Genomic DNA, 12451 nt, shown 5'->3' on the forward strand with positions numbered 1-12451 from the left:
AGAGCATGAAAGGCAAGTATAACCAATTGGATAGATCTCTTCTGTAATCTACAATGTATTTTAATTTTTAAACTAGAGTTTAATTAAAATATTGAACATGTTTAAAGCTTTGTTAGCAGTCCATATGAAGCTTAGTCTGTTTGACTCGTGCATTTGGACCTGAAACAAAAACTGTATGATAACACATGTGTTATTGATATCTACAATGCTAACCAAGAAACCTACTAGCAGTACTGTTTATAAAACACAATGTGTTGTGAGATTGGGGCACTACCTGAATAAAATTAATAAAATTTGCTCCAAGGTCTCAGTGCCAAATTGTCAAAAATTATAGCAACATATATTGTTATTAATAATTTAAGTTAGTTTGTGGTACACATTCCTTGTTTCTGAAATCTAAAATGAGCTTGCAGAATATAGGTATTGAGTGGCTTTTCAAGTTTAGCTCATAAACTTCTGCATTATGTAGCTAAACACGAACTAAAAATGTCATTCAGTTTTACATGTATTAAGTTTCGCAATGTCCCAATTACTCAGACTTGACTTTAAATTGTGCAGAGGCATAGATTGTTACATTGTTCTTGAAGATGCAGCAATGGCATAAATTATTGACTTCAGTAATGTCAGTCTTACTCTTAGTCAGAAGTCACATGATACCAGTTCATAGTTCAAAAGTTTATTTGAGATCACAAGCTTTCAGAGCACTACTCCTTTGTCAGGAGATTTCATTTGTCAGACTATAATCTGGTGTTGTGTGATTTCTGACTTAATCCATTCCAGTCCAACAGCCTTACTCTGAAATCAATTTCATTTGGACTGTGTGAATTTGCTTCCCGTGTCTCTATATTAGCTGAGATAAATAATACAAAAAGCTGTTATCTAAGTATGAAAGTGAAGTCTCACTAACTATAGTGAGTAACATTGTGATATCTAAAAGTAACTCTTAATTGAACAGAAACAGCTTTACAATTGTACATACCTTAACACTATTCAAAGAGCAAATTTGATCCATGAGAGGACAATTTTTGTTGTTCATTTTTATGGCATTAATCTCTATTTAATATTTTTCAAAGTCACAAAATACTTTTTTGAGTTAAGGAATGCCATAGTACAAATGCAAAGGCTCCAATGAGCTTGACTTAAGTTGAGAGCGATAAGTTGATGGACATGTCATCTTAGGTTGCTCACACACACCTAGTAATAATAAATTATCAGTGATAAGTCCAATTCTCAAATGTTAAAAGTGGAAACTATTAAGACTAAAATCAAACATAAATTATTCTGGTCACTTCCTTGAAGCATATGATGGAAAACAAATCCTGGAAGCTTCTCCCAGAAACCATCCTGTAGTAACACATAGTGGCATAACAAGATGCTCTTATGTTTTGTAACATTCCGACTAAATCAATCACATGGAAAGTTTATCTCCCAAAGAGAGAATTTTGATTCAAGGACGGGCGACTGTTATATCCTATTTCTTGATAACAATGAATCATCTATGGAGGGTAATGCCAGTTACCAGGAGCAATGAATTTCTCAGTGGAAAGAACTTTTCAATCAAATACATCACTTCCCTTTGTTAATATGTATTGCTATAATGTTAATTTATAACACAAACCTTGCCAAGGAGATTCTTGCCCGTTGACCTCCACTGAGAGTAATCCCTCCATCTCCTAGAACAGTCTTATCTTTGTTAGGAAACACCATGATATCCTAAGGGAAAGGAGTGAAAAGCCAATTTACCAGCAAACCTCATTTTGCAGTTACCTTTATTGACATGCTCTGAGCAACTGGATTTGCGTTGTAGCTCCTTTTAGCAGACTTCAATGTTAATAATAGTGATCTCATCCAGCTCTATGTTGAATGCCTCAGAATAATATTCAAGGTGGGCTATTTGGCCAAAATGGGATGTTGGTACATCTTAAGTGCAATATAATAACATGTGGATTTATGCTCAAGTTTTCTACATTAACACTGTCAGCTATAAATCACACAACACCAGGTTATAGTCCAACAGGTTTATTTGGAAGCATGAGCTTTCAGATCGCTGCTCCTTCATCAGGTGATTGTCAATTGACAATCATCTGATGAAGGAGCAGTGATCCAAAAGCTCATGCTTCCAAATAAACCTGTTGGACTATAACCTGGTGTTGTGTGACGTTTAACTTTGTACCCTCCAGTCCAACACCGGTGTCTCCAAATCCTAACTGTGAGCTAAGTTATTGGAGGGAGATATTCAGCAGGAAGATGGGAAATTTGAAGAAAATTTCACTGGGTCATTTTCATTAGCCTTCTTACCAGTTGACTTGAGGTCCGATCTCATGTCCAGAATAGAGGAAATGATGTGGGAAAGGAAATAAATGTTTTCATTAATGAGTGTTGAATATTTCGAATTGAACCGCCTGGCAGGATTTTCAGAAGTAATTTTAATAGTACCATTCACAAAGAATTAGATAGGTTTTAGATAGAGAAAAAGAATTGCATGGATATCAGGAATGAGTTGATTAGTGACACTAACTGACTTGCTCTTCAAGAGTTTGCACAGATGGTGTAGTTCGTCGCTGTATGAATCTAATGATTATATTTCCATAAAAAATTGAAAATGGCATTTACATAAGAAACATAAAATGTAAATCAGTTATATTCAGATTACTATTCAATAATATTGGCAATAATTTGCTTTTGCAGAGCACATTATAATATTTTCTATTAGTTAGGCTTGTCCTTACACAATAAGGTTTGGATGGGTTTCACATGCTTACATTACTGAGCGTGCAAACTGATAAAGCTGTAATATGAGAAATCTGAGTAAATTAAGCAAGCAATTAGATTGAAGATTATGAAATTAATAATGCAAGACTCATGGAGGAAATGTAAAATGGATGAATTCAATTTCAAATCAAACGTAGAAATAAAGAGAGTGAAGCAATATTGTATTCAAAGAAAAAGAGAACAGATCAGAAAGAGAAAGTAAGAAAATGTTTTCTTTTTAAATTGAAATCTTTAACAATCATTCATTCCTGAGACTCCATGGGCTGTAATTTACAGGGTAGGGGAGGGGGGTAAAACAACACTGCTTACCACTCCATCAGAAATAATCCAGTCCCAAATGGGTTGACATTTAGGAATTCTGCTTAGAATCATAGAAACATACAACACAGAAGAGATCCTTTGGCCCATCAAGTCTGCTCCAGCCTATCTATACAAATCCCACTTTCCAGCACTCCAGCCATTGCCTTGAGTGTTAAGATATCTCACATACACATCCACATATATTTCAAAGATTGTGAACTTTCCAGCCTCTTCTCCCCTCCCAGGCAGTGCTATCCAAATTCCCACTAGCCTCGAGGTTGAAAATGTTTTCCTCAAATCCCCTCTAAGCCTTAAAATATTGTCCCCTCATTAATGACCCTTCAAATAAGGGAGACGGCTGCTTCCTATCTACCCTGTCAATGCCTCTCATAATGTTAAACAGCTCAATCAGAGTTCCCCTCAGCTTTCTCTGCTCCAAAGGAAGCAACCTGAGCCTAACCAAACTTTCTTAATAACTAAATTCACCATCTCAAGCAACATCCTGGTGAATTTCCTCTGCACCCTTCCAGTGCAATCACATCCTTCCAGTAGTGTAGTGATCAAAACTGCACACAGTATAGCAGCTGAGTGCTTGTAATCCATGCCATGATTGATAAAAGCAAGTGTTCCCTATTAATTTCTCTATTTCCTCTCTGCGAACTAATACCTCAAGGTCCCTTTGTTCTGCATATTCATTAAGTACTGATATGTCTTGCTACATCTTCCAATGAGCATCACACCACACTTCTATGAGTTAACTTCCATCTGCCACTGATCTGCCCATCTGCCCAACCTGTTTATATCTTCTTGTAACTTAAGTGTTTCTTTCTCATGATTAACCACCTGGCCAATTTTCACATCATCTGCTAACTTACTGATTAAATCCACCCAAAGCATGCAGCACCAACCCCCACCCCCCCCCTCACCCACCCCAACCCCACATTGATGATCCACAAAAATAGCTGACCAGAAGGTGTCTAAACAGGCTGGGGATTCTATCTCAGTACAGGAAGTTACACCATCACAAGTTTTCAGCCAATAGAAGTCTCTGTAGCTCCAAAACTCAGTAGTGGGCACAGCCTGAAAGCATTTCCAGGAAGTAGGAAGATGCCAGTTAAAGACAAGCAAGTCCAGGGCTTTACGGATCAGGAAGGAACAGGGAGTCTCAGAAGAAAGGAAGAAAGGAAGAAAGGTAGGAGGCTATATTTTGGAGGGCTAGAGATAAAAAGCAAAGGGGGTAGTTACATCTCAGGGGATCCCCACAATATAAACTGGGCATCCCTCAATTGATGTACTCCTCTCTTTCTTTCATTTTAAAAAAGCTCTTCCTGAAACAGTCTTCACACTCTGGCCTAACTGCCACTACTTGGCATTTTAGATATTTTCTAATCAATCTGTTCAGAGATGTTATTTACTCATCTCTGGAGCAGGTAGGACTTGAACCAGGCCTCTTGGCTCAGAGGTACCACTGCACCACAAGAGACCCGCCCCTCCAATGTTTTGTAATAGAGCAGATGTATTGAGAACACCTACTTGCGTCAATAAGCCCAAAAGTGAGCAGCAATGCAAGTGAGTTAGCTCCTCCCATGTATTGTGTGGAACAGGTTAGGGATAGGCAGGGGGTTAGATGATGGACGCTTAACTCATTTTATGTGTCCACCTTGGCAAAGACGTGTCCAGTTGGTGGTGGTGGTGATGCGGGGGCGGGGGGGGGGGGGTGCATAACACCGACAAACCAACAGCCCTCAATTGAGATCTGAGGGATGTGGGCTTATGGAGGTGACAGAATTGGATGAGCAGTCTGATGAGGTGTATCTTGGTTTTGGGAGCATCTCACTGCACCTCTTTTGCTGAGCAGCTTGAGGAATTTCTCATGGGGTAGAAACAAATTGCTAAGTAAAGAGATTATAGCTCGCTAAACTCTTATTGACACCACAACTCACCTCAGTAATCTTCAGCTTCTTATCTGATTAAGCACCACAAACAGGCTAGACATTGAGAATTCCCATCATGAAGTCAGAGCGAGCAGCTGGCGATCTCAGCTCTTCACTGCTTGTGAAGAACTTTCATGTTGGACACATGGCATTACGTTTCAAGGCATGCACCATAGGACCAGTCACAGACACCCTACATCCACAGACCTTGGCATCTTATCTACACCAGTTTCTAAGAACCCTCTTGGCACCACTCTGATCCACTTTCAGGACACTTCTACACTTCAGTGGTGCACCTTGGGCTGCACTGTTAACTATCAATGTAATGATGCAGCAAGGCACTGTGTGCTCAGGGACACACCCCCCCTATTCCTGGACTGGACTAGACTCCATCTCCAGTCTGTTTGCTTGCTGCTATAGCACCCATTTACTCTGAGCCTACCTTGGTGGTCTCAGCATCCCTGCCTTACATTGCCTTGCTTTGTTATTTGCATTTTGCCAATATCTGTTCAGGGATCTGAACACTTTCAGCCATCTGGCCATGACAGTCAGAATCAGGGCCCTCTCCTCAGAAGAGTTGAAGAGCCAAATGTCAGGCAGCTCCCCCATACCCGTTTTGACTCTTTCTGTCCTATCTTGGGCAGAATCTGGAATGGGACAGACACATGTACTAATGGCCATGAAATGGGAAGTGTCCTGAGTGAGTGAGTAGGCAGCACTGAGGGCGTTCAGGGCTAATGGTGTCAGGGGTTCAGATGGGTGACAGCAAAATATTGCAGCAAATAATGACAGTGGTAGAGCATGAGCCTTGGTGGGAGGTGAGTAGCTGAGAGAGAATGAGTATGTGGTATCAGAAAGAAGATTGTGGTATTACCATGGTGAAGCAGAGAAGGATATTGACTTTCTTCCTATATTGCTGTGCATTCCTCCTGACAGTTGAGACTGCACTGACCCAGGTGGCAACCATGTACCATGGTCTGGTATTGAGGCCTCCACTGCTGGTCCTAGAGGTGGAGAACATCATGTCTCTGCAGCAGCCCATTCCAGTTGGACCTCTAGGTTCCTGACCGTAAGGTGGGGCCCCATTTTCCTTGTCAGGAATCATGCAAGATGATATCAAATGGACACTACTTATCCGGGTGCACAGCTTGTTTTAAAATTGTGTGGGTACAAGGAATGCCAGTCTTTTGGCAGATATCTGGTGACCATCAAGTTGTTCAGGAAACGACATATGATTAAGTGAGATTGGAATAGGACATGAGGATTGCCACAAGGGCTGGGTAGATAGTTAATGATGTACATTTGGTAAGATAAGTAATTTCTCCAGTCCTTTCAGCGAGAGTCAGTGAGAAACACCTTGATGCAACTTGCACTTAATCAAAAAAGGTAACATTCAATCCATAGATTTTAAATTCAAAACTTTCTGTAGAAAGTTTAATTTAGTATGCAATCTACAAATAGGAAATACATACAATTTGATTTGATTTATTGTTGTCACATGTGTACAATAGTACAGTGAAAAGTTTTGTTTTGATTGCAATACAGGCAGATCATAATATACAAGGATATATGGATCATAGGGTGTTTAAACAGAGTGAGGTATACAAAGTTATGGCTGTACAGGAGGTACACAAAAGCAAGATCAACATTAGATTTGAAATTTGGGAGGTCCATTCATCAGTCTAATAACAGCAGGTTAGAAGCTGTTCTTGAACCTGTCAGTACATGTGTTTAAGATTCTGTATCTTCTGCCTGAAGGAAGAGGTTGGAAGACAGTATAATGGGTGGGAGGGGTCTTTGATGATGTTGGCTGCCTTTCTGCAGCAATGAGAAGTGTAAATGGAGTCCATGGATGGGAGGTTCACTTGCATCACGGTCTGAGCTATGTTCACAACTTACTGTAGTTTCTTACGGTCCTGGGCAGAGCAGTACCAGGCTATGATGCACCCTGATAGAATACTTTCTATGGTGCATCTGTGAAAGTTGGTGAGAGTCCTTATGGACATGATGCTAAATTCCCTAAGTTTCCTGAAGGAGCAACGACATTGTTGTGCCTTCTTGACCGTTGCATCTTGTGAGATGACCAGGACAGATTGTTGGTGATCGTCACTCCTAGGAACTTAAGGCTCTCGATCCTTTCCACCTGAGCTCCATTTATGTAGAAATGGGTGTGTCCTCCTCATTTCTTCCTGAAGTCAATGATCAGTTCTTTAGGTTTGATGACATTGAGGGAGAGATTGTTATCTTTGCACCACAACACCAAGTATTCTATCTCCATCCTGTGTTCTGACTTGTCATTGTTTGATAGCCAGCCTACAATGGTGGTGTCATCAAGCAAATGAATTGGGAACTGCCATAGGGCCACTGGGACCCTTAAGCCTGCTCCACTATTCAATGAGATCATAGATGTTTGTAACCTCAATTGCGGATTCCCAGCTACCCTTCACTCCTTTGTTTAATAAAAATCTATCTATTTTTGCTCAAGAAAAATACATAAGCTTCATGCCATTCAATAAATTTCAAGGTTGAAGCAGTCAGCAAAATGGTGTTTTATGCAGCTAATGGATGACTGGTGCAACTCAGACAACCTTTGATAACTGCAGTATGTCCACATCCATTCCAGAAGACACTGCAAACCCTTGCACATGAATAACAGTGAGTGTTATTAACCTCACCATTTCATGACACAAAATTCTAGCCCTATATCGTATATGGTGTGACAGTATTTCATACATATATTTTATATGGACATTTTGTGTGGGTGGGGAGCATGCCTTTAATTTAGGAACTGTGAACATTTAACCTTTACAACAAGAAACAATGAATGAAATTTATATGAAAACATGAAGCTGAAAGCTAGTATATCAGATAAATTGAAATTTAATAGAAGTCTTTGAGGTTAAGCACGATAGTGACCATATCAAGCAATGATAATAAAGGGATCCATTGTCAAAAAAGGTTGCCTTCCATGTCCTTTTGCACAATAATGCTTTTCTTTATTGGCTAGCCTGCCTATTATGATTTAACAAATTGCTTTCCAAATTGTTTTATTGATGTTTAACTTGTTTTGATTTATTTGCACTTTAGATCACTTTTTGAAAGTGCGCTTTATATTCAATGTCAAACACTTGTTCATTCAATTCATGATTCCTATTACTGGCTCAAATGATAGCCAACAGTACACAGTCCCTTATTTTTAAAAATGGTTATACATTGCCATTACGTTTTAGTGATGAACTTGTTTTAACAACTAGGTAATTACTGTGTTTTTATTTTGATGATAAAGTTTAGCACTAAAGATGACATGGTGTGAAAACCTGAAGGCCTTACTTAAACATCAGGCTTATTGCTCAATAACCCAACTATTTCCACGATGGTTAGAATTTTCTGACTGCCTCATTGTACTTCATTGTCAATAATTAAACCATCAGGCATAAAATTATATTGTGTATTGGTGCTGTTTTAAAACATGTATTGCTTAAGAATACAAGGAAAGCACAAATGATCAACTTAAATGATTCATTTGATAATGAAATAAATCATGAATTCCAAACAGAACAATGATAATATTATATTCCCCAAGGCTAGGCTGGAGGTGATTTAAATTTGAATGACTGGAGATTGTTGTGTAAACACGGATGTAGAGAAATTTCAGACTCTCACTTTGATGTAGGTCATGTGTATCAGGGTAATGGTGTCTGACGTGTCACCCAAGTTTTTTTTATTATGTGCCAGCATGCTTAACTCTGCCCAGCAGAAAGTGGGCTCAATTCAAGTCTCATAGAGCAACTATTCATTTTATCCAAAGTCCCAAGGATTTTAATAGGTTTACATCTAAATCATATCAGAACTATGGCTATATTGTATTACCTAGTAGAAAAAAGAAAAGCAAAGTTTAAAAAAGGCTCCTTTTCTGAGAGATCTCCAGCCTTTTGTTCAAGTAATCTTTAAGCATTCATCATGCTCAGAAGAAACCTACAGATAAATTCTGGTGGATTTATCAGGAAATTTTCAGGATTTTTCAGGGAATTGAAAATCCAAGAAATTTGCTTTGTGAAAAAGAACCTGATAAACTATTTTTATTGAACTCAGGAACGCTGCAATGAATAAAAGTGAAATCTCCATAATGTGCTTTCTGGTAGTAATAAACCAGAGTTACAATTTCCTTTGGCTTCCGAAACGTCATTCCTGCAGCTTCACCATTGGTTCCCTGACACATCCATCTTTGAGACTCACAACCTTTGCAAAAATGAGAAACAGACTGTCTTTTCATTATCCAGTTGGATGCTCCTTAGTCATCAATATTGGTATGACTAATGAACAAAAGTTAACAAGGAAAATAGAAAAAAGCCCATATTGTGTATGCCTTTATGCACTTGTAGCAGCTCCAAAAAGATTAATCTTTAATTGCAGGCAAGCTCAAGACATTCCTGGAGGATTGATAACCATGTGACATAATTCAGTCTAGCCTCCCTCTGTTAACAAAGAAATCTATCTTGAATTCAATGGAGGGTGGGGTGTACAGCAGGTGGATGATTGAATCATGCTCACTTTGCCCAAAAGGTTACATCAGTTCTTTTAAGAATAAAATGAAGCACAAAACAAAGTGATTCTTTTGCTGTCCCTAACATCAGTTCTTCTTCATTCAATATTTTACATTCCTTCACTCTGTTGGATGAAGTTCCATGTTTCCTGCAGAATAATTGACCCCAAACTATGTATCAGTTAGAAGTGATTCTATTCTTATGTTTGTCAAGATAGTTATTTATCTATTTAACATTAGATTTCACATCCAGTGCAGAACAGAAGATAAAGGTGGGAAATTAGTGTTTTTTATTGCAAATGAAATGTGTATAAGTGGGAAGTAGATATTTTGTTTGGCTTTAGGCAATCATGTGACTTGATATTAATCCTTTCTGTGACATATGGGAGAGGATTGTGTTCGAGGGTGATCAAAGACATGCATATGGAGAATATGTTTTTCTTTCACTTCTTCTTGGGAGAGTGGTAATGCTGTCAAAAATATCATTTATCAACTCTATGCATTTGCCTTGTGCTGAGGTAATCTTTGCTAAACATATTCCAGACATCAAATTGCACAGAAAATTCAAATGATTTTCAGCATGTAATGATGAAGAATACCCTCCTGAGAAGAGGCCTTCTTTTGATTTCTTGGTTTTCCTCCATGAATCAGCATGCTTGTTCTTAACACCTTAATGGCCTTCTCAAGCTACTGCATCTCCTCCTTCATTAAGATTCAAACCTGGTTACCTCTCTTTGTCAAATACTTCTCTTTTCCCTCATTAGTTCTTTTACCAGCTGAAGTCTGTCTAGACTTGGAAATGCTGTCATATATGAGGAGGTCCAGGACAGGAAAACAAAAGTGACTATCTTTCCCTTTTTACTGCTATCTTTCTATGTTTCATTGACAGTAATTGAATGGGTGTACTTATTGTGAATGCCAACACCAGCTGCAGCAATGAGTGAACACAGTGTCATGGCTTGTTAATGTCACTAGGTGTCAAGGTGGCTGGAGAAGGACTGCTGGTGAATTGGCAGAAGAGGCACAGTGTAAGACCAGGAGTCAAGGAGACTGACTCTGCAGATAGTGCTGGGAAGGGCAAGATTCAATACATCAGCCTCAACCTCCCCATCACTCTCAGCCTCCATGACCACCACACACCCACGCCACAGTCTGGCGAAGTCAGTGGCACAGATTTTGTGTGTGTGTGTGTGTGTTTGATATCCTTATGGATTATCACTCTGTAATTGGAGTGTCCAACAAAATAAGCAGCCCTGGTCCAGTAGACTGAATGATCCCCTTACGTGCAGGATCATTTCAAGCTACAATCATAGTTCCTGTTGATGTCTCTCCTTTCTTCTTCCTAAGCTTTAGGTATACTATCCAATAAATGGAGACTTCTACTGAATTCATAACTTGTGGGCTTTAATTACTTAACTTTTACTTCCTCTGCAATTTTCAGAGTTGTAGAATAAAGGCAGCATGTCACCTAATCACCAATTCCAAATTTATTCCATCTTTGACTTCTTGAGGTATTATGATAAATGCACATTAGTAAAGCCAAAAAATCTACATCAACACTGGCATTTTACATAATAGAAATTCCATTGCAGACATTGCAAGTTGACTATATAAAATACAACTGAATGCTTAAGGAGTTCTTAACAATAAAATCAGTGATCAACAAACAGTTGAAGCTGACTTTTCATTGCTAACTAAAAATGTTATCATACTAGAAGCTACAAAAAAAAGGCACTGAACTTACGTATTGAACTGACATCACAGAGATTAATACATACCTAGAGTTTACAACATGATAGGAGCCAATGAAAGCATTCAGGAAATGCCATAATTCACAGGAGTCAAGGTTGAGCAGTTGATAATTATCAACTGAACTAGTCAATCAGAAAAGTTTTGCATTCTTCTCTGAAATATGTTAGAATTAAATGAATGGGTTTTATTCTGCTTTGGGTCAATTTAAATATGAGGACTTGTTATTTGTGCTGATGCTTTGAAATAAACATAGAAAGTATGTTGTCACATTTCAGTGTATTTACATTTTAAGTAAAACATTAATGCCACTATATGTTACAAATTAATATTATGAAAAGTCAGTATATTAAAAAAAATGCATTGTTTTAAAACACATTCTGATGGACAAGCTTACCTCCTCGAGCTGACATGCATTGATAACACTGGTATATCTGTACTCATCATACGAAAGTCCAAATATGATGTTTTCCTTAATTGTTCCAGGCATGATCCAGGGCACTTGAGGTGAGAAGGAGATTCTGCCACTGTGTTTAATTTTACCCTCTGATGGCTCCAATTCCCCCATTATCATCATCAGAAGTGAGCTCTAAATAAGACATTATAGAAATTGGAAATGGTAATGTTATTGCTTGTATTAAATTACATTATTATCCAATTTAAGCTGCTATTTAAACAAGTACCTTAATTCCAAAGAGACATAATAGGGCTTTCTCCCCTCTACCTTAAGAAAATCAGAACAAACATGATATTTTTGTAATACCAATATAATAGAAAATCATCATGTATTGGGATGACAGTAGCCGCAAAGTTCACACAGTTCTGTTAATGACTCCTGGTTTCACTGGAAAATTGGGCCGAAATTGCCCTGCTGGGATTAGACCTTCACACTAGACTGCTGGAATACCCAGAAACTGCCAAAGAAGGCCTCCACACTGGGACATGACCGTCACATCAGGCCAATATATCAATAAGGCAAACAGCCCTTGCTTAGTGCAAAGCACATGTAGACCATTTCTAGTTTCTGTGGAGCACAATGAAAATGCGAATTTTTGAGATATATTTTGTTACTACCAGGTGAGGATGGCTAAATTGATTCTCCATTCTTCACTCTCTCCACTCAACAGCAACAAAGATTTTAAATTATATTTTA

General features: G+C 38.4%; 1 protein-coding gene across 1 annotated transcript in view; it reads right to left on the minus strand.

Moving 5' to 3' along the window:
- Positions 1-12451, minus strand: part of cftr (CF transmembrane conductance regulator) — a 117254-nt gene that overhangs the window by 54772 nt on the left and 50031 nt on the right. Inside the window, exons 11-12 of the mRNA XM_060839338.1 lie at positions 11696-11887; positions 1619-1713 (exon numbers count right to left, since the gene is read on the minus strand). Coding sequence (XP_060695321.1) covers positions 1619-1713; positions 11696-11887 — 287 coding nt within the window. The remainder of the gene's footprint in view (positions 1-1618; positions 1714-11695; positions 11888-12451) is intronic.

Source organism: Hemiscyllium ocellatum, chromosome 19, assembly GCF_020745735.1.
Source record: "Hemiscyllium ocellatum isolate sHemOce1 chromosome 19, sHemOce1.pat.X.cur, whole genome shotgun sequence".
NCBI classification, from domain to species: Eukaryota; Metazoa; Chordata; class Chondrichthyes; order Orectolobiformes; family Hemiscylliidae; genus Hemiscyllium; species Hemiscyllium ocellatum.